General features: G+C 51.8%; 1 protein-coding gene and 1 long non-coding RNA gene across 7 annotated transcripts; one reads left to right on the top strand and one right to left on the bottom strand.

Moving 5' to 3' along the window:
• Window positions 1-482: 482 nt before the first annotated feature.
• DENND2D (DENN domain containing 2D) lies at window positions 483-20,635 on the bottom strand. Of its 6 annotated transcripts, none has more exons than XM_080801600.1 (13): window positions 20,023-20,242; window positions 19,453-19,725; window positions 15,239-15,414; window positions 14,232-14,344; window positions 13,462-13,531; window positions 12,670-12,747; window positions 11,505-11,645; window positions 10,282-10,430; window positions 5,718-5,895; window positions 2,468-2,509; window positions 1,981-2,065; window positions 1,424-1,663; window positions 483-1,002 (listed from the first exon to the last, which is right to left on the bottom strand). In XM_080801600.1, exons 2-13 carry the CDS (start codon window positions 19,502-19,504, stop codon window positions 926-928), a joined length of 1,401 nt encoding a protein of 466 aa, XP_080657726.1. In that variant the 5' UTR covers window positions 19,505-19,725; window positions 20,023-20,242; the 3' UTR covers window positions 483-925. The 6 variants fall into 6 exon arrangements, with proteins under 6 accessions (XP_080657726.1, XP_080657724.1, XP_080657729.1 ...); XM_080801598.1 differs by lacking the exon at window positions 20,023-20,242 and adding an exon at window positions 15,997-16,220 and having other exon boundaries at window positions 19,453-19,486; XM_080801603.1 differs by lacking the exons at window positions 19,453-19,725; window positions 20,023-20,242 and adding an exon at window positions 20,509-20,635.
• LOC308341562 lies at window positions 20,416-22,932 on the top strand. The gene is made up of 3 exons (XR_013966718.1): window positions 20,416-20,532; window positions 21,669-21,833; window positions 22,824-22,932. It is a non-coding gene; the product is annotated as an uncharacterized lncRNA (long non-coding RNA).
• The last annotated feature ends 2,434 nt before the right edge of the window (window positions 22,933-25,366 follow it).

Here is a 25,366-nt window from a genome sequence, read left to right as displayed (position 1 = left end):
GTCCCTCTACCTTCAGCTGAGGAGTTGAACCAGGCTTCTCAAAATAACCAGGTAGGAAGCTGGATGTCTACAACTGAAGGCTCCAAACCGGAAATGATGGGCAGACAGACCTATCTATGGAGGCAGCATAGAGCTCTTCCCTGGCTTCTGGAAGCTGAAATGTCTTACCCTTAAGTTGCCCTAGACCTCAGATGCTTCCCTGGCCAGCAGCCTTTCCTCCCAGGTTCTGGAAGGCACACCTTACTAGAACCAAGAACTGTTGCCCCGTCCCAGTGCTGTAGCTATTTCTACCAGTGTCCCCCACCTTCCTATTAGAAGCTCAGCTGCTGACCCCCTAGTTCTCCCACTCCGCACACAGCCCCAGAGTTTGGGCCACTATGCCTAGGTCCCCCACTCCCAGTCCAGTTGACTCTCACATCTGCAGCCTCGTACTCCTGGTTCTCCACACTCCCCAGAGGGGAAGCCAAAGATAACACGTAAACAACAAGGAGATATTCATCTTTATTCTTAGCTTCACATGCCCACAGACTTCTTTTTTATGTGGAGAGACTGAGCCTTTGGGCCACAACTGCTCTCCGTGTTGAGGATTTAGTAATAGTGGTTCCTGGAAGAGGGCCGTCACAGCAACTTCGGAGGCTCCCCAACGCCTGTGCTACTACCGTCTGCTGCTCTGCGTCTCCCATGCAGGACATGCCCCTTGGAGCCCTGCCCTGTGAGCACAGAGCTTGGAGCCTTCCAGAGTCCAGAGAAACTGATTCCAGGGATCCCAAACCCAAGACGCCAGCTCAAAGCAAGACCTGGTTACCAGGACTCAGAAGAAGGCTGTAGATTCTGGAGGCGGCGCACTTGCCAGTCCCACCGTGCTGGCAGGCACCAAAGTCCAAAACTGGCCTGTGAGTCCAGTCCCTCCTGTTGACCACAGCTCTTATTTCACAGTCTTTTCCCTTGATTTCTTGTGTTTCTTCTGTTCCTCATATTCAAGTATCTTCCGTTGGAAGTAGCCTGCGGGTTCAGATACAGGTGTTAGAGGCATGTCGTCTGGCCACGTGGACGATGATAAATTCAGGAGTAAGAATCAGAAATAACCTCTCTGCTCCCCGTGCTCCCCTGCCGCACCTACATTCCTGTCAGGATCCCCCATGTCCTCATGGGCCCCTGGAGAGCCGGGTATTCAGTTGGCCCAAAACTGGGGCTACAAATAGGATTTTTTTTTTCTCAAATAGAATAATTAATAGCAGTTGGCTCCAGATTAAAACAAAGAGCAACTTCCACAAAATGGCATCCGAGAGGCATTTTCTGAGGCTTTAGGTTATTTCAGTCCAACCCCACTGACGACTCTTATCCTGTAGGCCTCCAGAGCCAGGGCCACACCTGACCTGGACTCTCCCTGGGCTTTGAATGATAGGGACCTGTCACCGTATACCTGCAGGAGGAGTCCGGCTCTTCTCCGCTTCCTGGATGAAAAGGGAGAAGAGCTGTGTCTTCACAAACTTCTTCACAAATCGGCGGTTGGCCTTGGAGTTCAGAGCCTTATAGAAGGCCCGTTCTTGGAAGTGGCCTTGCCCGTTTGCCTCCCGCTTGATGTAGGAAGCATAGTGTCCCACCGTCTTGACAAAGAACTGCACAAACGGGCCCGAAACATGCTCATTGAGCTGTTCTGAAGCTGCAGGACACACAGAGGCCGTCTCAGAAGAACCACCCACTCCTGCCTCCAGGTGGCTTCCAAGGCAGGCCGAAAGCTCCCGGGGAGGCAGCTAGGGTCGGGCTCATGATTACTGATTAAAATGGGAGACTGGGTACAGGTTCTCTGACATTGCTTGGGAAGAATAAAATCTCACACTCATACTTGCCCTAGAATCTAGGTCCCTGGGACCAGTCCAGGACTGCTGAGTGAGTCCATTTTGTTCTGGCTGGGGTGGCTGGGAATCCCGCCCTCAGGTTCTGTGGAGAAACCCAAAATAAGGGGGACCCAGGACTTACTCGAGGACTCACTGGTCGTCTGACCAAGGGAGTCCAAAATGTCATCCTGAAGCTTGGGTGGAAGGATCTCTTTTTCGTCACCAACCTAGGAGAGAAGAGCTCAGAAGTCAAGCAGACTGGGAGGAGGTGCAGTGTTTGTACAAGCCTGAGGGGAACATGGAACTTACACCCCACCTCCACCCCAAGTTGGCCACGTGGGTGAGAAGCAACAGAAGCTGCTTCTTGGCTTTCCATGGGACTGTAAACATTAGCAAGTCTCCCCTGCATCCCTGTGGCACAGGGTTTACATCCCTGATCTAGAAGCACCAAAACCAATTGCCTGGTAGTGGAGCCATCTTTGCCAAGAACTCCTCAAGAGAGGTCTTGTTAGCACGGGTTCTCACCCAGGAAAAGCACTTCAAGTTTGTGCGAGTAGCTGGAGCACGGGAGGGACTAGAGCGATGGAGTTGGGGGTGGGCCTGCTGGGTGCCAGAGCCCAGATACTTACCGACATTAAGAAGGTTCCTTCACAAAGATTCACCAACAGGACCTGAAATAAACACAGAATGAATGGCTTTCTCTCTTCCCATCAGAGACCCCAGGAGCACTTAGCATCTGCGTTTTTGCCTGTGGCTGCACCTGTCAGCCCAAGTGGCAAAAAGATCAGCAATTCTCCCTTCCTGCCTGATACCCTCCTTTCTCACCATCTTTGGAAAACCCCGGTTGCCTTCCTGGGAAAAGGTAGGAGGGTGTAGGAACAGGGAGGAGGAGTGCTACGGTAGGAGGGAATGCAACTGGGGAAACCACAGCCAGTCACTCCCTTAATGAAACACTGACCCTAGGAATGGCTTCTATATATGGCACGGTTAGCACATGGCACACATGATAGGCTTTGCACATTTTCTCTCGTTCAATCCTCCCCACAGTCCTGTGGAGAGAAACACTATCCCCATTTTGCAGATGAGGCAAAGAAGTCGCCCAAGGTCCTACAAATAGTAGAACTGGTTTCCAAGCGTAGATGGAGCTGTTCTAGATACCGCATCCCTGTCCTCCCCACGCCTTCAGCTCCCTGCCGTCTTGGTCAGATTTCGGCAAGCACCGGACACCTTTTGATTTTTTTTTTTTTGCTTGCAACAACTTGATGTACGATTGCCTGGGAGTCCAACTTTAAAAACTCCCTGGGAGGGCGCCTGGGTGGCTCAGTGGGTTAAAGCCTCTGCCTTCGGCTCAGGTCATGATCTCAGGGTCCTGGGATCGAGCCCCACATCGGGCTCTCTGCTCAGCAAGGAGCCTGCTTTCTCCTCTCTCTCTGCCTGCCTCTCTGCCTGCTTGTGATCTCTGTCTATCAAATAAATAAATAAAATATTTAAAAAAAGAAAAAAAAAAAACTCCCTGGGATCTTTGGGCCTTCCCGCAGGAAATAGGAAGAGAAGGAAATGTGCCAAGGGCAACAGGAACGGGGAAGGAAAGGCAGTGAGGAGACCATGTGTCTGCAGGCTGTACGAAAGGCTAACACAGGGCTGGCCTTTGAGTTCATCACTGCCGAGGGGCCCTCTGTCTAGACCTGACACTATAAATTGGCATCCTGCTGGTTAGATTCCAACCTGCCGATCTGTTTCTTGGAGCCTCAGAGTACTTTTAAATAATTGGAGTTGGTTTCCAATATTTAAATTGGAAAATTTCACATCAAGTTTGCTTTGGGTGCTTCTGAAAAGTCAGTGGCTCTAACGCTGGTTGGTCGATGACGTTTCTAAAGGACCGTGTTCGGATGGAACGGAGGGCAGCTGCTTCCCTTAGGCAAGGTCTGTGCTCCACGGTTTACCAGGATCCCCCAAAGCCTGGGCTGGCCATTTAAATGCCTGCTGGGCCTGTCTTTTCCTTTAGACTCTGGTCTTGTCAGTACGGTGAATGCTCCTTCTACGCTCCCTTCTTCCAAATAAAGGAAAAGAGCAACCGGAAAGTGTGCCAAAAGAGAGCGCAGGCAGTGTAATCATTCATCATCAGGGGAGAAAAGCTGAACTAGTTCAGGCCTGAGACCACTTGAATACTCAGGCTCGGATGCCTTTCTTTAATCAGGGAAGGCTGTTCATTTCAGGGAGCTAAGAATGTGCATGAAGAATTTTTTTGTGAAGTTCCCCCAAATCTTTCTAGTATTTGCCATATTACTGTCTATGGAGTAATCCCTTCCAGAGCTTTGGTGGGCAGAGAATCCCCCCACAGCCACAGTGGGCCCTGGCCCTCCCCCGTTCCTCATCCCCTGCCCATTTCACAGAGCGGCTGCTGAGGACTAAAATGGGCCAAGGCTCTTGGATAGCAGGAGCTGCAGTCTGGCTGGCCTTGGGGTGTCTTCCTGCCTGGCTGTCGGGGGAGGAGCTAGAACTGCATCGTCAGCACGTTTCATAATTCCTAGGGTTGGGACATTTTAAGTCATTGCCAAACATGGGGCTGATACTCTGACCCAGTTAGTCACATGGCAAAGACTCCCTCAAAGGGCCCGTCTACTCAGCACTTCTGAGGAGGGTTGGGAAGGCCAAGGAAGCGAGGAAGGGAAACAGCCTGCTTCTTTACTTCCCAGCAACACTTTGTATAAGAAGGGCTTTGGTTCTGTCTGGGGTGCTAGGTTCCCTCATTGCCTGTGGGGCCTAGAATAAGTCAACTGAGTTCTCTGGACCTCCGTTATTTCTTATGGAAGTGGAAGGAGTCCTCCCACCAGGGCTGGTTCCTGCCTCTTCAGTAGCTTAAGACGAGATCCCACCTCTTCCTTTGGTCAGCCCTTCGTACAGGTTAGCCAATGCAGACAGACCTAAGGAATCCTCGTAGCTTGAGAGTATAGTAAGTTGATCTTCGGAAAGTGGCTACCGACAAGTCAAATCAGAGCGCACGTTTTGAGTTGTCTTTCCAACACTGGAGATAGCTTTATGCTACCAATGCCCATTTTCACAACCGACACTTGTGGTGTGTCTGGGGCATTGCAAAGAAATAAGATGACAAAATCAAGTGGGATCTGGACCTATATTCTCCTTGGCTGAGTGAACTCTGAGGTAGTCAGAAAGATAACCTGGGTTACCTGGGTGGCGCAGCCTGTTAAGCATCTGACTCTTGATTTCAGCTCAGATCATGCTCAGGTTCGTGAGATCAAGCCCCACATCGGGCTACATGCTCCGCTTAAGATTCTCTCCCTCTCCCTCTGTGCATCCCCTGCCCCACTACCACTTGCATGCACACACACCCCTTCTAAAATAAATTAAAATTAAAATTAAAAAACATAACTCCTGTTACATAAATCTGCATTTTTCAAGACTCATAGTTTGTAGGAGGGCTACATTAGCTCACTTGCAAGGAATGCAAATGAATTCTAATGGGCTGTGTGTTGTATAGACCAGCTGTGCCTGTCCATTCAGATGAGAGACAGGACAGCCCAGAGCCTGCCCTTTGGCACTAACTGACCTAGGACAGCTGGATGACCCCTGCATGAGCTGCCACTTACACCCAAAAGGAAATCGTTCAGCAGGAGGAAGCAGCCGCTTACTGAGCATCAATTATGTTAGGCTCCAGGCTATGAGCTTTCCATAGGTTATTTCCCCTCCAATCCCTAGCTAGCACTTGAAAACCACTGTCCCCATTTCTCAGATAAGCAGCTCAGGCTTAAAGAGGTGAAGCAACTTGCTCCGAGTGACACCGCCGTTAGCCGCAGAGAGCCCAGGTCCGATTCCAGTGGTCCTGGCTCCGAGTCACGCCCCCTCCTTCCCACACCGTACCTCTTCCATGGGGCTCTCCATGACCTGCTGCTGGAAGCGCATTTGGACTCCGACCATGAAGGGGGTGGGGCAGCAGACAGTGTCCAGGAGTCTCTCAGGGACAACGGGGATGTAGGTGTGTGCCCAGCTGAAGGGGTAGAGTAGTGCGGCAGCAGCATGGATGCACTGAGACAGGGTGCTAGGGACAGGGCACAGAGAACACGAGTCACAGAGGTCCCCCGCGCCTCCACCCCTGCGCAGCGCCCACAGCCCCTTCCCCACGGACCGTAGAAGCCAGTCTGGGAGCTGTGCAGGTTGCTGGGTAGCTGGGAGGGGAGGGACGGAAACCAGGAGAGGCTGAGGCTCCTCTCATCAAAGACAGGGCTTCTCTCTCTCTGATCTTTCTTTTCCCCGTTAGTCTTCTCTCTCACCCCCGCACAAAACTAGTGGCCCCAAAGAGGAGGAAAGAGGAAATGCCTTCACCCAGGCAGATCACTGGGTGAGCCCATCTATAGGCTCGCCACGGCGCTAAGGATGTGGATACCAGGAAGTCCAAGGCGCTGACCCGGCTTGACAAACTCACAGCGTAGTTAAGGAGACAAACATGTAAACAGTGGAGCAGAGCAGAGAGGCCAAGCCCCATTTCCTCCTCGGGGCTCTCCACCCTCACCCCCAGCCTTTACATCTCACAGCTCCCTCTGGCCCTTCGAGGTTATTTCAAGTGAACAGGTCAGTGCCTGAGCTAGTCTGGGAAATTCCTAGATTCCAGGAACCTTTGCCCGGCGAATGCCAGCCGGAAAGTCCCAGAGAGGTGAGCCCTCCACCCTTCTAGTGAAGCATTCCCTGTGTGATCACGGCCTCGGTCAGGGGCTCAGGCGGACTCCTCACCCCGCCCTCCAGCACACACACCCAGCCCCGCTCTCTGTCCTCTCCACAGCCTCTTCATGGCTCTTCGTTCCTCCAAACAAGCCTCAAACCAAGGCCAATAACGGATGCCGAAACCCTGTTTCAGTTCTTGGTATGGAGCTCGTACTTCCTGAGTTAGAAAGATTGGGTTTCTGAGGATCCAGCCAAGGCTGAGGCTGCCTGGAAGTCCCCTCCCTGCCTGGGCTTCAGGGCCCCGACAAACGCAGTGTGGGAAGGAACTGGGGAGTCTCGGGATCTCCCTGGAGAAAGTGAGCACCCGAGAGGCAAATCCTGCCAGCCTGGGCTGGGATCCAGATCAGTTGGCACCTGGAATCACCTTCACTTCTTGAACACTCATCTCAGGGGAAAGGCAGGAACCCCAGCTCTAGCCACAACAGAACGTTCTCATTTTTCTACAGGGTTGAAAGTGGAAGCACTGTTTCCAGAGCAAAAGATTACACCACTTCCCTTAAGGATTTGGCTCAAAACTAGTGCCTTATTGGTTATCACTGATTTTGCAAAAGGTTCAACCCACAGCCCTTACTCCCTGCCCAGACTTCCTTTCCTCTAAAACCCATGATATCCACCTGACCCTCTGGCCTAACTTTTGAGTCCCTAACATCCTTTTCTTCTTCTTCCCTAAAAGACAGAACCAGGGATGTCAGACCAATCTCATTGGCTTTCTCCTTCCCCACACAGCCACAGAAGGTCAGCCTCCCACTGTTTTCATGCTATTTTTCTCCACCATTCTGTCACATGTCTCCCCAAGTTTTCTCACACTTGAAGCCCCTAAGAGGCAGAGACCAAGTCATGACAGTATCCTTCTTTGACTATGCCCAGAGATATAGTCAACAGAGAACTTAATATTAAGGATAGCAGCTAGCTTTCGCACAGCAAAGGAAACCATCAATAAAATGAAAAGGCAGCCTACTGAACGGGAGAACATGTGTAGATGATCTAATCTGATAAAGGGTTCATATCCACAATGTATGAACTCCTACTACTTAGCACCAAGAATCATCACCATCAGGTGATTAAGAAATGGGCAGAGTACAGTGTGGAGATTCCTTAAGAAATTAAAAATAGAGCTATCCTATGACCCTGCAATTGCACTACTGGGTATTTCCCCAAAGATACAGATGTAGTGAAAAGAAGGGCCATCTGTACCCCAATGTTTATAGCAGCAACGGCCACAGTTGCCAAACTGGAAAGAACCAAGATGCCCTTCAACAGACGAATAGATAAAGAAGATATGGTCCATATATACAATGGAATATTATGCCTCCATCAGAAAGGATGAATACCCAACTTTTGTATCAACATGGACGGGACCGGAAGAGATTATGCTGAGTGAAATAAGTCAAGCAGAGAGAGTCAATTATCATATGGTTTCACTTACTTGTGGAGCATAAGGAATAACATGGAGGACATTAGGAGAAGGAAAGGAAAAGTGAATTGGGGGAAATCAGAGGGGGAGACGAACCAGGAGAGCCTGTGGACTCTGAGAAACAAACTGAGGGTTTTGGAGGGGAGGAGGGTGGGGGGTTGGGTGAGGCTGGTGGTGGGTATTAAGGAGGTCACGTATTGCATGGAGCACTGGGTGTGGTGCATAAACAATGAATCTTGGAACACTGAAAAATAAAATAAAATAAAATGAAAAATAAAACAAAAATAAAAATAAAAAGTGTTCGTGTAGTAATCCTAAATTCCAGGAAAAAAATGGGCAGAGGACCTAAGTAGACATTTTTCTAAAGAAGACATGCAGACAGCCTAACACGATAAGACGACCCACATCACAGATTGTCAGGGAAATGCAAATTAAAACCACAATGAGATATCACTTCACTCCAGTCAGAATGGCTAGTCTCAAAAAGACAAGACATGACAAGTGTTGGCGAGGACGTGGAGGAAAGGAACCCTCGTGCACTATTGGTGGGAATGCAAACTGGTGCAGCCACTGTGGAAAACAGTATGGAGGTTCCTCAAAAAAATTAAAAATAGAAATACCATACAACCCAGTGATTCTGCTGGGTGTTTACCTGAAGAAAACAAAAACACTACTTGGAAAAGCTATATGTACACCTATGTTCATGACAGCACTATTCACAATAGCCAAAATACGAAAACAACCTAAGTGCGAAAGACTGATGAATGGATAAAGAAGAGGTACGTACAGTGACTATTATACATTATGTGAAATAATGAGATCTTGCCATCCATACCAACATGGATGGACCTCCAGGATATCACGCCAAGTGACTAAGTCAGACAGAGAAAGACAAATGCCATGTGATTTCACTTCTATGTGGAATTTAAAAAACAAAACAAGGCAAACAAAAGGAGAAACTGACTCATACATACAGGGAACAAACTGGTGGTTGCCAGAAAGGAGGTGCGAAGAAGGACAGGCAAAATACGTGATGGGCATTAAGAGGTACAGACTTCTAGTTATGAAACAAAGAAGTCATGGAGATGAAAAGTATAGCATGGAAAATACAGTCAATAATATTATAATAATATTGTATGGTGACGTGTGCTGACTACATTTACCTTGGTAAGCATTGCATAATGTCTAGAATTGCTTTTTTTAAAAGATTTTATTTATTTATTTGATAGAGAGATCACAAGTAGGCAGAGAGGCAGGTGGGGGCGGGGGGGAGGGGAGCAGGCTCCCCACTGAGCAGAGAGCCCAATGTGGGGCTGGATCCCAAGACCCTGAGATCATGACCTGAGCCGAAGGCAGAAGCCCAACCCACTGAGCCACCCAGGTGCCCCAATGTATAGAATTGTTGAATCAATATGCTATACACCTGAAATTAATATAACACTGGATGTCAACTATACTTAATAGAAACTAATTAAAAAATAAAAATACATGAAATAAGTAAAAATAAAGAACCCCCCCCCAAAAAATCCCAGCTAGCTCTTACAAGTATGTGTGTGCCTGCTAGAGTGGTAGGTACCTGATGTGTGCCCTATTTCATTTAACCCTTGACACAGCCTTATGAGGAAGGTACAATCGTGATCTTGATTTTATAGATGAGACCATGACTTCAAGAAGTGAAGAAACTGACCTAAGGGGAAGCACATAGCTAAGGTAGAAGAATATATTGGATTGGAACCCTGTTCTGCTGATTTCAACACCTCTGCTTTCAACCACTACAGGATACTACATACCCTAAGGTCAAAGACCAGGTCTAGTTTGTCTGCATCTCCCTGATGTTTAGCATCTGGCAGACAGTTGACACACAATAAATGTTTGTTGAATGAGTGAATAATGGATGGATGAGATGTGTTTGCCCTTAAGGATGATGGGCTTGACCTCCATACCAACATAAGCCTTCTCACCCTGTCCTGTGCCCTCCCTCCCTCCCTAAGCCATCACATCTGCACCTGCTCTGACTGGTCTCCACCTCAGCTGTCCCAGGAACACTTCAGGCCCTGCTCAGAGATAAATCAGGAACTTTCTTCAAGCGCAGGAAGCAATCAAGTTTGGAGGCAGAAGCAGGGGAATTGCAACAGGTGTTTCTCTACAAGGCTTAGTACAAAATCAGACCTGGAGGCAGGAGGGTGAGCCCACAGGTCCTACAGCCTGATTCCCTCAGAGATCCCTCTGGCCTATCCCCTGAACCCAGGGATGCCAGGCAGCCCAGGAGAGCTGCTCGGCAGCTGGACCCACCTGAGACCTTCTGCCAGAAAGATGATTCTTCTCTCCAACACCGCAGATGCAAAGATCTGAAGGATCTGCTCGACACTGAGACAGTTCAGCAGAGACCTAAAATCCACGTGTTCTAGGTGGGAGTCCAGGGGCCGCGTCAGAGAGATGAACTGCAGGGGAATTGGAGAGAGGAGGCATCACCACGCTGAACAATCGCAAGGTCCTGCGTTCTGGGCCTCCGCCAGCCTCCACTCATTTCTCCCCACCTGCCTACATCGGATCCCGCCCCTCCCCTCCTTTCCCTCAAGCTCAGAGCTATGCGGACCCATCCCCAGCCTGGACCACAGGCTGTGAGCCCCCCTCCAGTGTGCACACTTTCTGCTTGAGGGCCTTCCCAGCTCAGGCCCCCCTGGGTCTGAGCTCCTTCCCCCTCCCTCTGTCTCAGAGGCCCCCCCTAATTCGATGTGTGTTTCCCATCATGTACCCAGGCAGCATCCCATTTCTTCCCTTTCATCACTGTCACACCTTTATAAATTCTGTACTTCATTTGTGTGTTTACTTATTTAACATCTGTCTCCCCCACTAGACTTTAAGCTCCAGGAGGTCAAGAATCACATTCATTGTACTCACCACTTTCCATCCAGCAAATAGTACAGCTTGGAGCATGGCAAGCATTCTATGCTTATTTTTGGAGAAAGGGAAAAGCCTCGGCCCTTATTTTTATGTGGGGGAGTCAAAGTTCAGAGGGACACACCGATCTTCCACAGTCCCCAGGGTCAGGCCTGGGATGCTTACAACAATGTCCTACTTGTGGCCTCGGTGGGCTTAGTGCCTGCAACGGTAGCATCACCGTGAGGCATGGGTGGGGACGCAGGGAAGGGGATGGATGATAAGAAGACACATGGAGGCCATCAGATAGAGACACTGGACACACACGGGAAGATAGGGGGGAATAGGGACAAGTGGCAGTTTGGGGGCTGCGGGCAGCATCCATTCTAGCACCAGGAAACTCAGCTTACATGTTTCGCTATAAATACAAGTCTTGGTGACTTGAGCAGTAAGGAAGTGCTTGGGAGGATCAGAAACCATGGGTTTGATTTTCAGTTCTGTCAACAAGTCCTGTCAGGTCCCTGCCTGGCTCAGTCTGTCTCAGCTAACAGGGTGGACGGCAGGACTAAGAGAGCGGCACCCCCCAGAGGCTGCCCTCTCCAGCCAGGGAGGGGCTCACACCCTCAGTAACCCACCTCGGTGCCCGAGTCGGGGATGAAGCTCTTGAGGGTGACGGTCTTCCCAGGAGCAGGGAAGGCCGCCTCTCGGAGGCCCTGCATGAAGGGGTAAATCACCGCCATGGAGATCTGGTCCCTCTTCTCCACCTCATCCAGGATCTGCAAGGCACGGGACCGTGGGAGGCAAGGCTCAAAGGCAGCCACTGGGAGGTGGCAGAGGCCTTCCCCCCTCCACTACCCCACCAACCCAACCCCTGCCCTGGTCCAGCCAATCCTTCCACCAACTGCTCCCCTCTCCTCCCTGGCAGAACCCAGGCTGCTGTTGATCTGCTGCAAGAAACCTGCCGCCTTCTTCCTCTTACCCTCTTCACCGGTCCCCATTCCTCCTACCACCCCATGTAAACTGCCTTCCCCCCGGGAGTCCTCCCAGGGTAAGCCATCATCCATGACGGCACCATGTCCAGTCAAGCTGGATGCAGTGGGAGCCTGGAAGCCTGGGCAGACTCCATCCCTCAGAATCCTGTGCGGAGGAACACTCCAGCAAGCAAAGGCCAACAGCGTCACACCCTCATCCTCCCAAGGGCCTGCGGGCGACAGAGCACACTGAAGCTCTTTTGTGGCCACCAAGATGCGCCCCGTCCCTTCTGAGGACCTGCTCAGGTGTCGTGGCACTCCAGTTACTCCTGCAGGAGAAGCCCTAGAGACCTCTGCCCTTGGAGGGGTCAGAGGGAATCTCGGAAATGCATGTTATGACTCCGTATGGTAATTGCCTTCATATTTGCTCAGTGTTCCACGTTTCTCCTGTCACTTCATTCGAGTCTCACGCCAGACCCTGAGTCAGGGAAGTGAGGGATGTCACACGCCTTTGCCAGATGAGGAACGGGAAACTCCTGCCTCCTAACCTGGGGCTCTCCCTGCTGTCCCGCGCTCCAGCTGCTTTCTTCCCTGACCCGAGGTGGGGCCTGGGCTCTCTGCAGGGCAGGGGAGACAGTTCCCTGGGTTCAGTGCCCATTTTTCTCCAAAATCAAGTCGAGCCCAAGCTCCTCTCTGCCTTGGTTTGCCCGCCAGTGCTGAGGGCAGAGCTCCGCTTGGGGCCCAGGGAGCACAGACAGGTCAGGCAGCCAGGCAGACCCAGGAGCTGAACAGGCCCAGCAGGCCCTGGGGAATCCCGCTGCACCTGTACCTTGGAGAACAGGCCGAAGCAGCCAATGCAGCTGATGATGCAGTACACTTTGGGGAGGCGAGGGCCACGGCCGGTGGGCTGGGGAGGGACAGAGAGGCTCCCTCAGGTCCACCGCCTTCCCCAGGGCTTCTCCCTACTGGGGCTGATGGGGCGCAAGGCCAGAGGTGGGGGCTGGGGGACTGGGGAAGTGGGGTCAGAGGGAGAAAGGCGTGGCCGGGCAGAGGTTCTGTACATGGCGTGGGCAGCAGGGAGGCCAGAGCAGCCCCCAAAGTCAAAAGCAGATGGCTTCGAAGGGGCCAAACACTGCCGCCATCAGCGCCAGCACCATCTGGGGTCTGCAGAGAGAGGGAGCAAACGTGCTGTGGAGATGAGGGACAGGCTAGAGGCAACAGCACTGTACAAGTGACTTGGAGAAGCCTCTGGAGACCCAAGAATCATTGAATTCCCGTCTCTGCTCCAGGAGGCTCCAGGGGCTAAGGCAGCTAGGCCTGGGTACGGAGGCTGGAGGGAGGATCTGGTGGGAACCTCCCACAGGACGAGCTGTTGGAAGCCTGGGGACAGCGGAGACCACAGCCGGGCCAGCAAAGGTCCCCTGGGTGGGCAAGGAGGGGCCTGCATCCCCATACTGCAGGGGTACAGAGGGCGCTAACATGGCAGCAGGGGCTGGACCGGGCTCTCCAGGCAACCACCACTGCCAGGGAGCCGTGGCTTTTGCAGCTGAATCTTGAGCAAGCCCAGCTGTGGAGCGCAGTGGGCCGCAGAGAGGAGGGGGCAGTTCTGAGCAGCACAGACCAAGAGGCGCCTGCAGTAGCCAATCTTCCTGCTCCCGTCCACGTTGGTCAGGACGAAGGAGAAGGTCTCCCTGAGGAAGAGAAGACACGTGGTTTGCATTTACTCACCGGATCCTAAGAGAGGAAGACGGTTGGCCTCAGACAGATGCTGAGGGGGGTCAGGAGGGCAGCGGAAGCTGCTGATGAATCATGAGAGTAATAATCACATCAGTAATTTATTAAGTGCTTATCGGTAGCCAGCTCTAAATATGCCCCCTCATTTCATTTCCAAAACAACCCGTTGAGGTGGATTCAGTGGCTATCCCCTCTTTAAGGACAAAGGCGCCGAGGCTGAGAAGGTCGTTCTTATCCAAAGTCATTCGACTCAAAAGTCGTTGAAGCAAAATCCAAACTCAGGCAGCCAAATGCCAGGGCTGATGCTGAGGGGGACTTTGCCACACCACCTGCTCAGAAGCCAAAGGCCTTCCATAAAGTCCAGCTTTGGCCAGAAGCAGTCAACACGGGGCAACCGTCATTCCCAGGACAGATGAGACATTCTTGCCCTTCTCTGGACACAGGTGACTGACAGGTCAACCTGGTTGGCCCAGATCGTTGGCCCTGGAGGACTCCAGGCAAGATGTTTATAAGTGAGTCGACTCCAGTCCCTCCCCTTCAGGAGGGAAGCTGGTGAGAAACTGGCGTAGACAGTGAGGGAGGGAGCCACAGGGCCCGGGGAGCTCGCACTCTTCTCCCCCTGTCCCAGATTCCTCAGTCGTAGGCCTGAGCAGTTACCTGGGATACTCCGTGAGTGAGGCCCACTCATTGCCATCTGGGAAGCAGAACAAGGGGATGGCCCCGAGCAGCCGCTCCTCCTCTTCCTGTTGTCCTCGAAGCAGGTTCTCCCTCTAGAAGGAAGAGGAAGAGACCAGGGAATTGTGGAGGTCACAGCCGGCCGGCAGAGAGGGCCTCACGGTTGGCAGACTTCTTTTGTGGCTCTAGGGCAGTTTGAGGATAAGCCTTCCTGCTGGCATGGTGGCTCAGAGTGTGCCTCTAACCATCCCTCCCCACAGAAACTTCATTCTGGCGCTGGATGCACCCCAAGGCTGAAACAGCCCCTCCTAGGCCAAATCTACATGAGCCCAAGTTAGACATCAGGACCCTAAGGACCCACGTAGGCAAGAAGGGAGCCAGGGGCTTCACTGAACACAGAAAGGCCCAGAGGCTGCCTGGCCTCCTGGGAGGGCCATGTGGGAGAGCTACCACAGCAGAGCAGAGTAGTGACCCATTCAGCTGTCGAACCGTTGGGGTGCACAAGAAGGACGCCCCATCCCCACCCTTGACCCTACCCCCGGAGCAGATTAGAAGGAGCCTGGTGTTTGGGCTGCAGCCGCAGACTGAGCCTGCCCACCAGCGGAGAGCTGGCCCCACCCTCTCCTTCCCACCCACCCCAGAGAGGGGATGCCGGCCAGGAGGTCTGGCGGAAGGCAGGCCTCTCTACAGAGAAGGGTGGCTGAGGACAGAATTTGGAAGAATGAGGAGGCCCCCCAAAAGGGGCAGAAGAACCAGCCTCGTTTCTCTGCCAGGGAGCCCAGGTCAGTTCCTCACAAAGAAGCCAGACCTAGATTCTGTGGGTGATAACAGGAAACAGGGCTGGGCCTGAAGGAAACAGGAGCACCAAGCACAGGGCGCTCCAGACTCAAGCCCTGGCGGGGTGGAGTGGGGAAGAGGGCATCCCTCCCCCCACCGCCTCTCCAACACCCAAATCCTGTCTCACCCTGCCCCCCTCCTTCCATCCTTACCTTGGGAAACTGGTAGGTGATGGTGGGCTCATAGTCAGGCCCCGAACTCTTTTTTTTGAGGGAAACCACGAGGAGGTATTCAAAGAAGTGTTGCCCTCCAGCAAAGGCGGGCAGACAGTGCTCCTGGGGCCTTTCTGGCTCCTTTACAGGGTCCCTTGGATTATCCTGAAGAGATCCTGAAACCAAGACACCAAGGCCCACTTGGTATTTCAGTGGCCCGTGCCCCAAGGGGTCTGTGTGGCTCCAGACAGCGTCGCCCCTCAAGGCCGCCATGCCGACGCCGAGATCCCTGGAGCCTGCCCAGTGACTTAGCGCCCGGAGCACGGGGAGAGCCACCCGGACGGTTTTCATGCCTGCCCTGGGAGATTTCTGAAAGCACAGGGAGCCAAGAGGAGAACAGAAACCGCTGATTTGGAAGCCAAGGAAATGTACTGGGGAGCCACTCTGGAGGCAGAGACTGGGCCCATTCAAAGGCGCCCAGGGCAGGACCCGAAGCAGGAAAGCCTGGGTGGACATGGACCTGAATCAGAGCAGGTCCCAGGGCCATGTGTCTGTGGCCACACTGGCCCCCATGGCTGGCATGACCGGCTCTGCAATCTAATAGGGGAAGCATCCTGGCCTACGCACACAGGGGACCAAGTGGAGGTCAGGCTATAGAGACTCTATGTGGAAGAGAAGCAAGAAGGATTTCAAGGAGGAAACAGCCCCGTGGGAGATGGTCACCCTAGAAAACAGGAAGTGGGCAGTCCAGTCCAGACCTGCTCGGAGTCGAGGCAGCCGGCTGCGGAAGAGCCTGAGCATCCCGCCTACCACTTGTCCTTCCATCTTCTCCAGCCTGTGGGGGGCATGGAGCGTCTCCCCTTCCTCGGACACAGTCTGGCTACAGAAAGTCTAAGGAGTGGCTGCCGCTTCTGTCTCCAGCCACAACTCCATGAAGCCACGCCAGACGCTGCCTTCCAGAGAGGGGAGAGCGGCTTCCATGCTGAGCACCCAATGATTGAGCAAGAAGGATGTGACGGGACCCAGGAAGGCAGCTGAACGCCCGCGTTGACAGAGACAGCATCCTGGCACTGCCGCTCTGACCTCAGCTCCTCCCAAGAGCCCGGGGTGTGGCAAGAAAAAAGGTCATGAGCAAACACCTCTAAGGCCCAGCTGTTTCTAGGCTAAGGGCTTTGAATCCTGTGCTGCGGACTGTGCCATGGGTTTATGGACACCCTCAGGACAGTGAGGAATGTGCAGCAGCCAAGCAGACTGGGCACAGGAACCTCACCAGCCCCAGGACAGGGATTTTTGTATTCCCGTAACTTTGATTCCCGACCTTTCACATCTCAACTTGATTCACTATGGCCAAAAAACCCTGCGAGGCCCCCCTGCTGCACATGGAAGCTTCCAGAACTTCAGGACTGCAAGCAAGCGCACGGCACCGAACCTTCCCCACAGCCAGCATGCCACTGCCTCTCCTGATTAAGATAAATAGACTCGGCTCATTAATTCCCTACATGGAAAATTTTTTCTAGCCAGAGAGTTGTGGAAATCGATCCAAACCTTAAAACCCTCCTCTCCCGGACGTAAAAAAGAGAGCAAATCCATCTCTGAGCTGGTGAGTTCCTGGTATGTCAGGATGACCTACAATGGTGCATCTCTCACCACCTATGACATATCCTTTTTCTTTTTCTTTTTTTTTTTTTTTAAGATTTTATTTATTTGACAGAGAGCACAAGCAGGGGGAATGGCAGAGGGAGAAGGAGAAGCAGGCTCCCCACTGAAGGGCTCCATCTCAGGACCCTGGGATCATGCCCTGAGCCGAAGGCAGACGCTTAACCCTCTGAGTCCCCAGGTGTCCCCCTGCAATATATCCTAAGACCGACTTCTCTCTCGGGACCCACTCCAGGGCTCCAGCAAAGAATCCCTCCTCCCAGATAGGAAGCACTGAGTCAGGACATCCCCCCCCCCCCCCCCCCCCCCCGTGGCCCACAGTAGGGGACTGGTTGCATCAGCAGCCTGAGGCGCTACAAGGTGATCCTGGCCCCACCCCCAGTCCTGCTCTGTCTTTTTTCCCTGTTGGGTCAGGTCAATAGTACTGCCCAAGCTAAGAGCAGAGCAGCTGGCCCCTTGAGCTCTAGTGGTATCTCAAGGCTGTGTCTGGAGGCTGGGGAAAAGAGAAAAATAGCACTAAGTCACCTGGGAGTCTCACATAAACTTCTGAATGAGTAAATTTGTGGGCTAAGAGCCAGGAGGCAAAAGGGTTTGGTGGCCGTGTCTGTGCTTCAGCAAGGAATTAGCAGTCTTCTGGCAGAAAGTGGGTTGCTGGAATATGGGGAGATGGCGGCCTTGTTCTTAAGAGCTCCAGACCAGGCTTTTGTGGGACTAGTAAGAGCCAGCACTCGGGGATCTAGACATGACTCCTGGGGAGAACCCCAATCACAGTAAATAAGGATGTTGCAAAAGCTGTAATGGTGAGGACAATGACCCAGAACACTCAGAATTGTCGCTACGCCTTACTCAAAACGTGCAGACTTGTTCACAATCCTCACCACCTGTCTGAGGAACAAGTATTGTCCTGATACAGATGGGGAAACTGAGGCACAGAATAATTCAGGGGCTATTTAGGGACTATTAACAGAGTATGTTTGGCGTAAGAATTATGAGAGTTCCGTATCTATGCTCCCACCTTCTGGATGCAGTACACACCAAACATCCCACCAATGTGGGGCGCCTCCTATTTGCAAAAGTCTTTGAGAACCCAAATCTTTTCACTGATCGTTCCAGAACCTCAGGAAATTATTCCTTTCCCTAAACACTTTGGGTTGCATTTTCAGCCCATTTCCTCCTGCATTATCAGGAGAGCCTGGAGAACAGCAAAACTCACAAAATCAAACAAAAGAAGTTATTAGACTTTTGGGCTGCAACCCAAGAAATCCAGAAAAGGATTGCTTTCTTCTTCCTTTCAAAGAGGTTTATCAACAAAAGAGAAAAGCAGAAAAGAAAACACTCTACCCTATTAATATAGGCCATCTCATTTAATCCCCAGGGCCCTGGAATGAAATTACTATCCTGAGTTTTTCAGTTGAGTAGGGAGCCACCCTTTCCAGGGAAGTCAGGAGTCTGGTTACACTTGTTCCTGCACCAGGAAACTCCTCCCACAGGCACCCGAGTAAAGTTACAGACCCAGCTAGAATATAGGTGAGGGAACTTTCTGGAACTTTGATTTAGAAAGCTGGCTCTTCCTTTTCTAGCTCAGCAGCTCCCAACTCTGGACCACCCCCACTGCCACGTCTTCCCACCAGGATGACTTACACATGCGCGTACACACACACACACACACACACCCTCTTATCACACAATTGCCCTGGGGACAAAAGGGCAAAAGAAGAAGGGGAACTCCCTAGAAAGGTGGAGGATGGTATGGAAGATGAAAAGGGCACACTCTCCTGGCCTGACAGGTGGCTGACCTCAGAACAGGTAATACAGGCTGCTCATCTCACAGCTACTCCCATGCCCAGGTAGCTGCTTCAGGCGCAATCATCAGCCCAGTTTGGGGGCTGGGGTGAGTGGAAACAACTGGAAGGTCTCTTCTTGGCTGCAAAAAGCAGAACTCTTCCATTCACATGGATTTCTGAGAGTTAAGGGAGCCCAGTAAAACCAGGCCAGTAAGTCTCCAGAGAAAAGAGGACACTAAGGGTGCCAGAGTGGATGAACTCTGTTCTAATCATTGTAGTCTGGACCCTGTCCCCAGTCTGGTCTCTGACCTCTTTGCCTTGAAAGGACCAGATACTGGAAGCCTGTGTTTAGGGTGAACAGCAAGGTCTGCAGGCGTGGGGCGGTGGGGGGGGGGGGGTGTGTAGGAGTGATGGTAGAAGGGGCACTGATCTCATTCCCAGATCTCCCCCTTTCCCAGGCCTGGAGTAGGAAGGGGTCTCACTCAACTTTTTGACTGCCAATGTTAGACAGCTTGGAATGGCTCCAATTTACTCTCTAGTTGGCTACTTTCTCCTCAGTCGGTGGGACCGCTGGGCAAGTATCTAAGGGTTACTGCTGCCCAGCCACAAGACTGGCTACTAGCAAATCGAAATAAATGTTTGTTGAATGAATGAAAAACATGAATGAACAAATAATGGCGTTCTTGCAAAGCCCAGTGCCCCTGCTAAGAAGAAAGGGATCGAACAGTGACTTCTAATTGAAACCCCACAACCCTGTAATTATTTTCCCCTCACCTGGGGGGCCCGAAGCGGGGTGCTGGCTGGTGTCAGGAGCCACGGGAGGCATGCCCTGTCTGGTTAACACACTCTAAGGTAGCAGCAGAGCAGGTCTGTCCCGGGTCTGCTGGGGGCCAAGCTCTCCCCCGCCCCGCCGCCGCCCGCAGGTGGGGGTGGTCACGTCGGGGAGCCGAGTTCCTGTCGAGCCCAGCGGCTGGGCGGGGCGGGACTGAAGTGGGGGCTCCCGGAGGGCGCCTCGAGCACACTGCGGTTGCACCACAAGCTTCCTGGCTGGAAGGACACGTGGCCCCGGGGCCCCACAAAGGCTTCCTTTGGCCCGCCACCACCCCCTCGCCCCCAAGGGCCCGGCCGCTCTTCAGACCTCCGACCCCGCGGCCGCCTGGCCCCGTCTCCTGCACCTGCGTCCCCCCTCCCGCTCACCTGGCGCCAAGCCTGCGCTCCTAGTGGCCCTCGGACTGCCGGTGGAGCCGCCCCCCCGCGCCGAGCTCCCCCCGCCCCCCGCCCCGCCAGCCTACTGGCCCGGCCTCCGACGTCCGTGCCGCTCCCGCGCTCCGGCCCCGCACTAACCCCCGCGGCCGCGCTTCAGTCTCAGGCTGGCTCGGAGGCGGCGGCCGAGCCCGTCCATGGCCCGGCGAGTGCCCAGCGCCGGTCCCGGGTCCGCGCCGGCCCCGCCCCCAAAGCTCGCCCTTCGCGGGCCCGGCACTTTCGCTTTCACGCGGGGGGAGGCCGAGGGCACAGGCCCGGGACGAGGCGGCGCACCTTCCGGACTGCGGGCCAACCCCCGGCGCACCTGGGCGGGCCGGCTCTGCCCTCGGCCCCCCGGCGGGGTGGCGCGTGGGTGACAGAGGGCGCTCGACGCGCGTCCGGGAGGGGGCGGCGCCACCGCGCTCCCACCCTCCGTGGGGCGCCTCGGGAAGTTCGATTTGCCGGAGCCCGCAGTCCCCAAACGCGCGGGTGCGACGCGGTCGCGCCCTACCTCCGCGGAAGGGCTGGCAGTGCCCACTGGGCCCCCCTCTGGGCACCCGTGCCTCTTCCAGGTGGCTCCAGACTTACCCGAGAGCGCACAGAATTCTCGGGGTCAGCACACGCTTCCACCTTTCATCTTTCCCCACCCCGCAGCTGCTTTAGCCTCTGGCCATTTCCAGATCTTTTGCCTTCTGTGTCCTTGCACCCGCAGGGCACGTGTCCCTCCCTCTTTTCCCTGTTTCACTTCCGTAAGAAGCAGCGAGCCAACGGCTGCCCTTTGGGCTTCCAAGGAGGGACAGGAGAGGCGCTTCCCTCCAGAGCGTTCTCTGGCAAATTAGCAATGGGGGGGGGGCGTGGGTAATTCCTGCCCTGCGGCCCCCACAGAGATGTGAAAGCTGAGGAACAGAAAGTTCTTTGTAGACTCTTCTGTGATAGGAATATAAGGGATGATGATGGTGGTGGTGGTGACCATGATGATGATGGATGATAATGATGATGTCAGTTGCAGCTGTCTGCACTCGGGGTCTAATCCCAAATCCCATACAGCCCTTCAGTTCCTCCTCCACCCTTCTTATATTCATTGGCTTCCAAACACACAGAGACTTCAGGCTTTAGTGGTCAGACATGAAAATTTGCATCTGATAAGCCCCACTGGCTTGTGGGCCATCTGCAGGCTCCCTTCTCCCTCCCAGATGGGCCTCTGTAGGGTGGGAAGTGTGGAATGTATGCAAAGTCCATCTGAGGTGTCTTCATTCACAGAGGTTTTAGTCTCAGTTTTAGTGTGGGAGGCAATGGGCAGAAGAAATAGCCAGAAATACATCTGGGATCTATAGAAACGACCCTCAGACTTACAGCTCCTTTCCCTCTCCCATGAATGGCCTCCAGGTACCTCTTCTGTCACAGACAGGGTGGGTGAGCAGGAGTGGAGAATCCAGCCCTGGTATTAAACTGTCTAGTCTTTGCCAGGAGGTTCTAAAAGTTGTCTGTACTCTGGGCCTATGCAATTTTGTACTTAATTACACGGTCGGTTTCTGTTCCCTATTCTCTGTGTGTTACACCCTCATGCAAGGACACATCTCTTCCCTAAGTATCTTCTCTTCGCTTCCCTGGTATCCTATGCTTCTCTGTGTAAGTATTGTGATTGTTCAGGATCAACTTGTCCAGTTGGTTGAATATTATTGTGCCTTAGTTTTCCCAACCTATTTTACGGTGGTGCTAACCAAACTACTTCCTTCCTTTAAAAACAGAGGAAGAAATACGGGCACGTTCACACTAAAAAGGCATGCATGGAAGTTCATGGAAATCTGATCTGAAATAGCCTCAAACTGGAAATAATCTCGAATGTCCCTAAACAGTGAAATGGATGGACTGTGGAATATTCTTACAACGGAGTACTATACAGCAGTGAAAATGTAAGTAAAACCCCTGCTGCCTGCAACATGGTTACATCACACACACGTGATGTTGAGCCAGAGGACCAGACACAGAAGAGCACATAATTTAAGGTTCCATCTACATGGAGTTAAAAACAAGCAAAACTAATTCATGGTATGAGAAGCCAGGATGATGGTAGATTTATGACGGAAAGAGGAAGGAATGATTGCAAGAACACCATAGGGCTTCTGGGGTGCTGGGAATGTCCTAAGGCTTTACCTAGTGGCAGATACACAGATGTGTTCACTATGTGATGATTCTTTGCATTGTACATGTCTATGCATGTACATTTTCTATATGCATACGAGTTTAATTTCATTTTATTCATTTTTTAAAGGATTTTACTTATTTATTTGAGAGAGAGGGAGTGTGTGTGTGTGTGTGTATGTGTGTGTGTGTGTCTGAGCTGGAGGGAGAGGGAGAGAGGATCTGAACCAGACTGTACTGAGCAAAGAACTCGATATGGGATGGGATCCCACAACCTCAAGATCATGACCTGAGACGAAACCAAGAGTTGGCTACTCAACTGACCGAGCCACCCAGGTGCCCCTATATGAGTATAATTTAAAGGATTCTTAAAATACTCATAAGGACCTAGGGTGACATAAATGAAGGGATAAGCCAGGTGAGAATGAGGAAGTACAGACAACACTAGGAAAGTTAATTGAAATGTTGGGTTAAAATGGAGAAGATAAGAAGTTGTTTATAAGCCTAGCGATGGGAACAAACCAGGATGGAATGTAAAGTAAAGAGAGTGGCAGGTGGATCAAAGTCTGAGAGGAGGGGAGATGGCCTTGGCACAAGACTGACTTCAAAAGGGAAAAGAGAACTTTATTTGAAGGGGAAAGCAGGATATGAGAATGGGTATGAATGCTGACTGCTTTGTAGATGAGAAAGTAAGAAGTTAGAGGATAGAACAAGACACTTCAGTTTCTACTAAAAGTTTTTTTCTTCTTTTCTTCCTGTAGCTGCCATTTCCCACATTATTCCACAGGTTACTCTCCCAGAGTCTGGTGGTGGAGCAGAAAGAAAATGACATGGGGCACCTGGGTGGCTCAGTGGGTTTAAAGCCTCTGCCTTCGACTCAGGTCATGGTCCCAGGGTCCTGGGATCGAGCCCCGCATCCAGCTCTCTGCTCAGCAGGCAGCCTGCCTCCCCCTCTCTCACTACCTGCCTCTCTGCCTACTTGTGATATGTTTGTCAAATAAATAAATAAAATCTTAAAAAAAAAAAAAAGAAAGAAAATGACATGAGCCTTTCTTGGAAGTCTTGAAAGGAAGTTCCAAGGGAGTTTTATTCACGGAGGTAGCGTGGCAGAATGGAGTGACATTGGACTCAGCCCTACCTGTCGCTTACTTGCCCCGAAGCCTGAGGCTGGCATTTCCCTGAGCCTCACTCTCCTCTGAGATAATAAAATCACCTTGCAGTGGGGGTTGCGAGCACTAGAAAGAATACGTTGTAATCCAGATGTCCAAACCTCATGCCCCAAATCACCATAGCCTGCACTCTGTCTCCTTTTATTGCAGAAGTACTTACTATCTTACCAAGCTCCTGTTTCCAGGGAGTCCTGAGAAACCCTTAAGAAGTATTTACATGTTCTACAGACCAATTCTGGTAGCTGCTTGTCATCGTCATAGGGATCCAAACTACTGCCCTCTCCTTCCACAGTTATGTCCATTTTCCTCTGTTCTCCCCCGTGCCATTTTGCCTAACCTGGAGATTGATCCTACCTCCAGTTCCATACAGTGATTGTTAAGATCAGGAAAGTTTTGTTAAGACTTTGCTGAAGGCTTAGTGATATGAGAAGGATATTGCCAAAGAGGGAACTTAGAAGCCAAGTATCACTGCTCTTGGGGTCTACACCAGGGTCCTCTCCTGGATACTTCTCTGCCTGCCTCACCGCCACCCCCCCTCCCCATGCTCCAGAGACCAGATGACCTGAGTGCAACGGAAATGCTCTGGAGTCCAGCCCTGCCTCCATACTCATTTGTTCTAGAATGACCGACAATGACAATGTTTATTACCTTCAGGGGAGAATGCAGACCCATACACAGGACGTGATCAATCTTGCCCCTTGGCACAAAGACACCGGAACAAAAACAAAATCAAAGACCACTCCAAAGGATGGGCTAATACAGAATAACATTATCGATAGTCCTGTACAATTCCTCTTCATAGCTTGAGGTAAACAGAAGCTCAGCCATCTAGCCTTCAGACCATCTTGGAGTTTGGGCTTCTGATCTCCTGTGATAAATGACTTGGACAATAACCAATACATCGACCAGGAAAAAGCCATGGTGGCCAGGATTTGTAAAGGACATCTGAATAATGGAAACAAAGATGACCTTTTATATTATAGCAGAGAGCTTCTAGAGCCAAAGTTCTCAATCTCTCTCTTTCAGACAAGAGCCTGTGTCTCTATTTGCATAACCTTGACCAAACCTTGACCCTCCCGCATGTAAATCAGATCCTATTACAGCCTCAGTTCACACCATTGCCTTTGTTTCTGCAAAAGCACTTGTAACAATTTATCGTTACACATATATTTCTGAGATTATTCAACTATTCTCTCCTTTTCTAAAGTTTTCCCCCAAGAAACATCAGTTGTGTCTCTTTTGCTTAACTCCATGTCCCAGGTGCACACGAGGTAATCAGTAAATATTTGAGGGATTAAATGAATGGATGAATCAAAGGACAGTCTGCCCTTAACTTCCATTTCTGAAGAGACAGGAAATTACTTGAAATATTTTTGTTCTTCTGGGTTCTACTCAGGGCGAACACTTAGGTTGCTTAACATCCATTCTGCCTTTTATCGTTGCTGGCAGAGTTGTATCCCGTGGGCGGAATCTGATCAAAGAAGTCCCAGTCTCCTTTCTTGAGCTTCATTTATAGTGGGCAAGCGACTCAGCTCTGACCAGTAAGGAGACATCTCTTCGGGTCAAGGGGCGATCTGCTGGGGACGTCTGGGACAGGTTTGTCTAGAAGGGATGGTGTTTTTCTGCTTCTAGACATCACTAGGTTTGAACATGACAGGAGCGGCTGAGATGAAGCCAGCGCCTGCGCAGAACAAGGCCAACATGCTCTCTGAGTAAGGGGGCAGGTGCCTGGTGCGGCTGGCGGGAACCTGCAGGTGCTTCAGCTCTGGGCTTCTTGTTACCCAAAGGAACAGTTCTCCTCACAAATTACAACAGTGAGCTTTCTAAATGCATCTAACATGTCATCCAACACAAATACAGATGCATGTAATTTGCAAAAATTATAAAACGTTCGCAGGACAATACCACTCCTACTCCCCGCAAGGTGTTTCTTCTTTTTTTCTTCCATTCTATTATTGCAGTTTTAAAAGGACATAATTGAGTGGGGCTCCTGGGTGGTTTGGTTGGCTAAGCATCCAGCTCTTGATTTCTGCTCAGGTCATGATCTCAGGGTCATGGGATCATCAAGCCCCTTGTCAGTCTCCTTACTCAGTGGGAAATCTGCTTCAGATTCTGTCTCTCCCTCTACCTGCCCC

Source organism: Martes martes (assembly GCF_963455335.1).
Source record: "Martes martes genome assembly, chromosome: 4".
Classification (NCBI taxonomy): Eukaryota; Metazoa; Chordata; class Mammalia; order Carnivora; family Mustelidae; genus Martes; species Martes martes.
This window is presented reverse-complemented; position numbering and strand designations above follow the sequence as displayed.

Bases quoted from the DNA above. Each gene is read 5' to 3' on its own strand.
- DENND2D (XM_080801598.1), bottom strand. From the start codon at position 16,063: ATGGAAGGACAAGTGGTAGGCGGGATGCTCAGGCTCTTCCGCAGCCGG. The intron at 12,748-13,461 runs GTCTGTGCTGCT...GTCCCTCCCCAG, and splicing joins GCTACTGCAGGCGCCTCTTG to CCCACCGGCCGTGGCCCTCG. The intron at 2,510-5,717 runs GTACGGTGTGGG...TGTTTATTTCAG, and splicing joins TGGAGAGCCCCATGGAAGAG to GTCCTGTTGGTGAATCTTTG.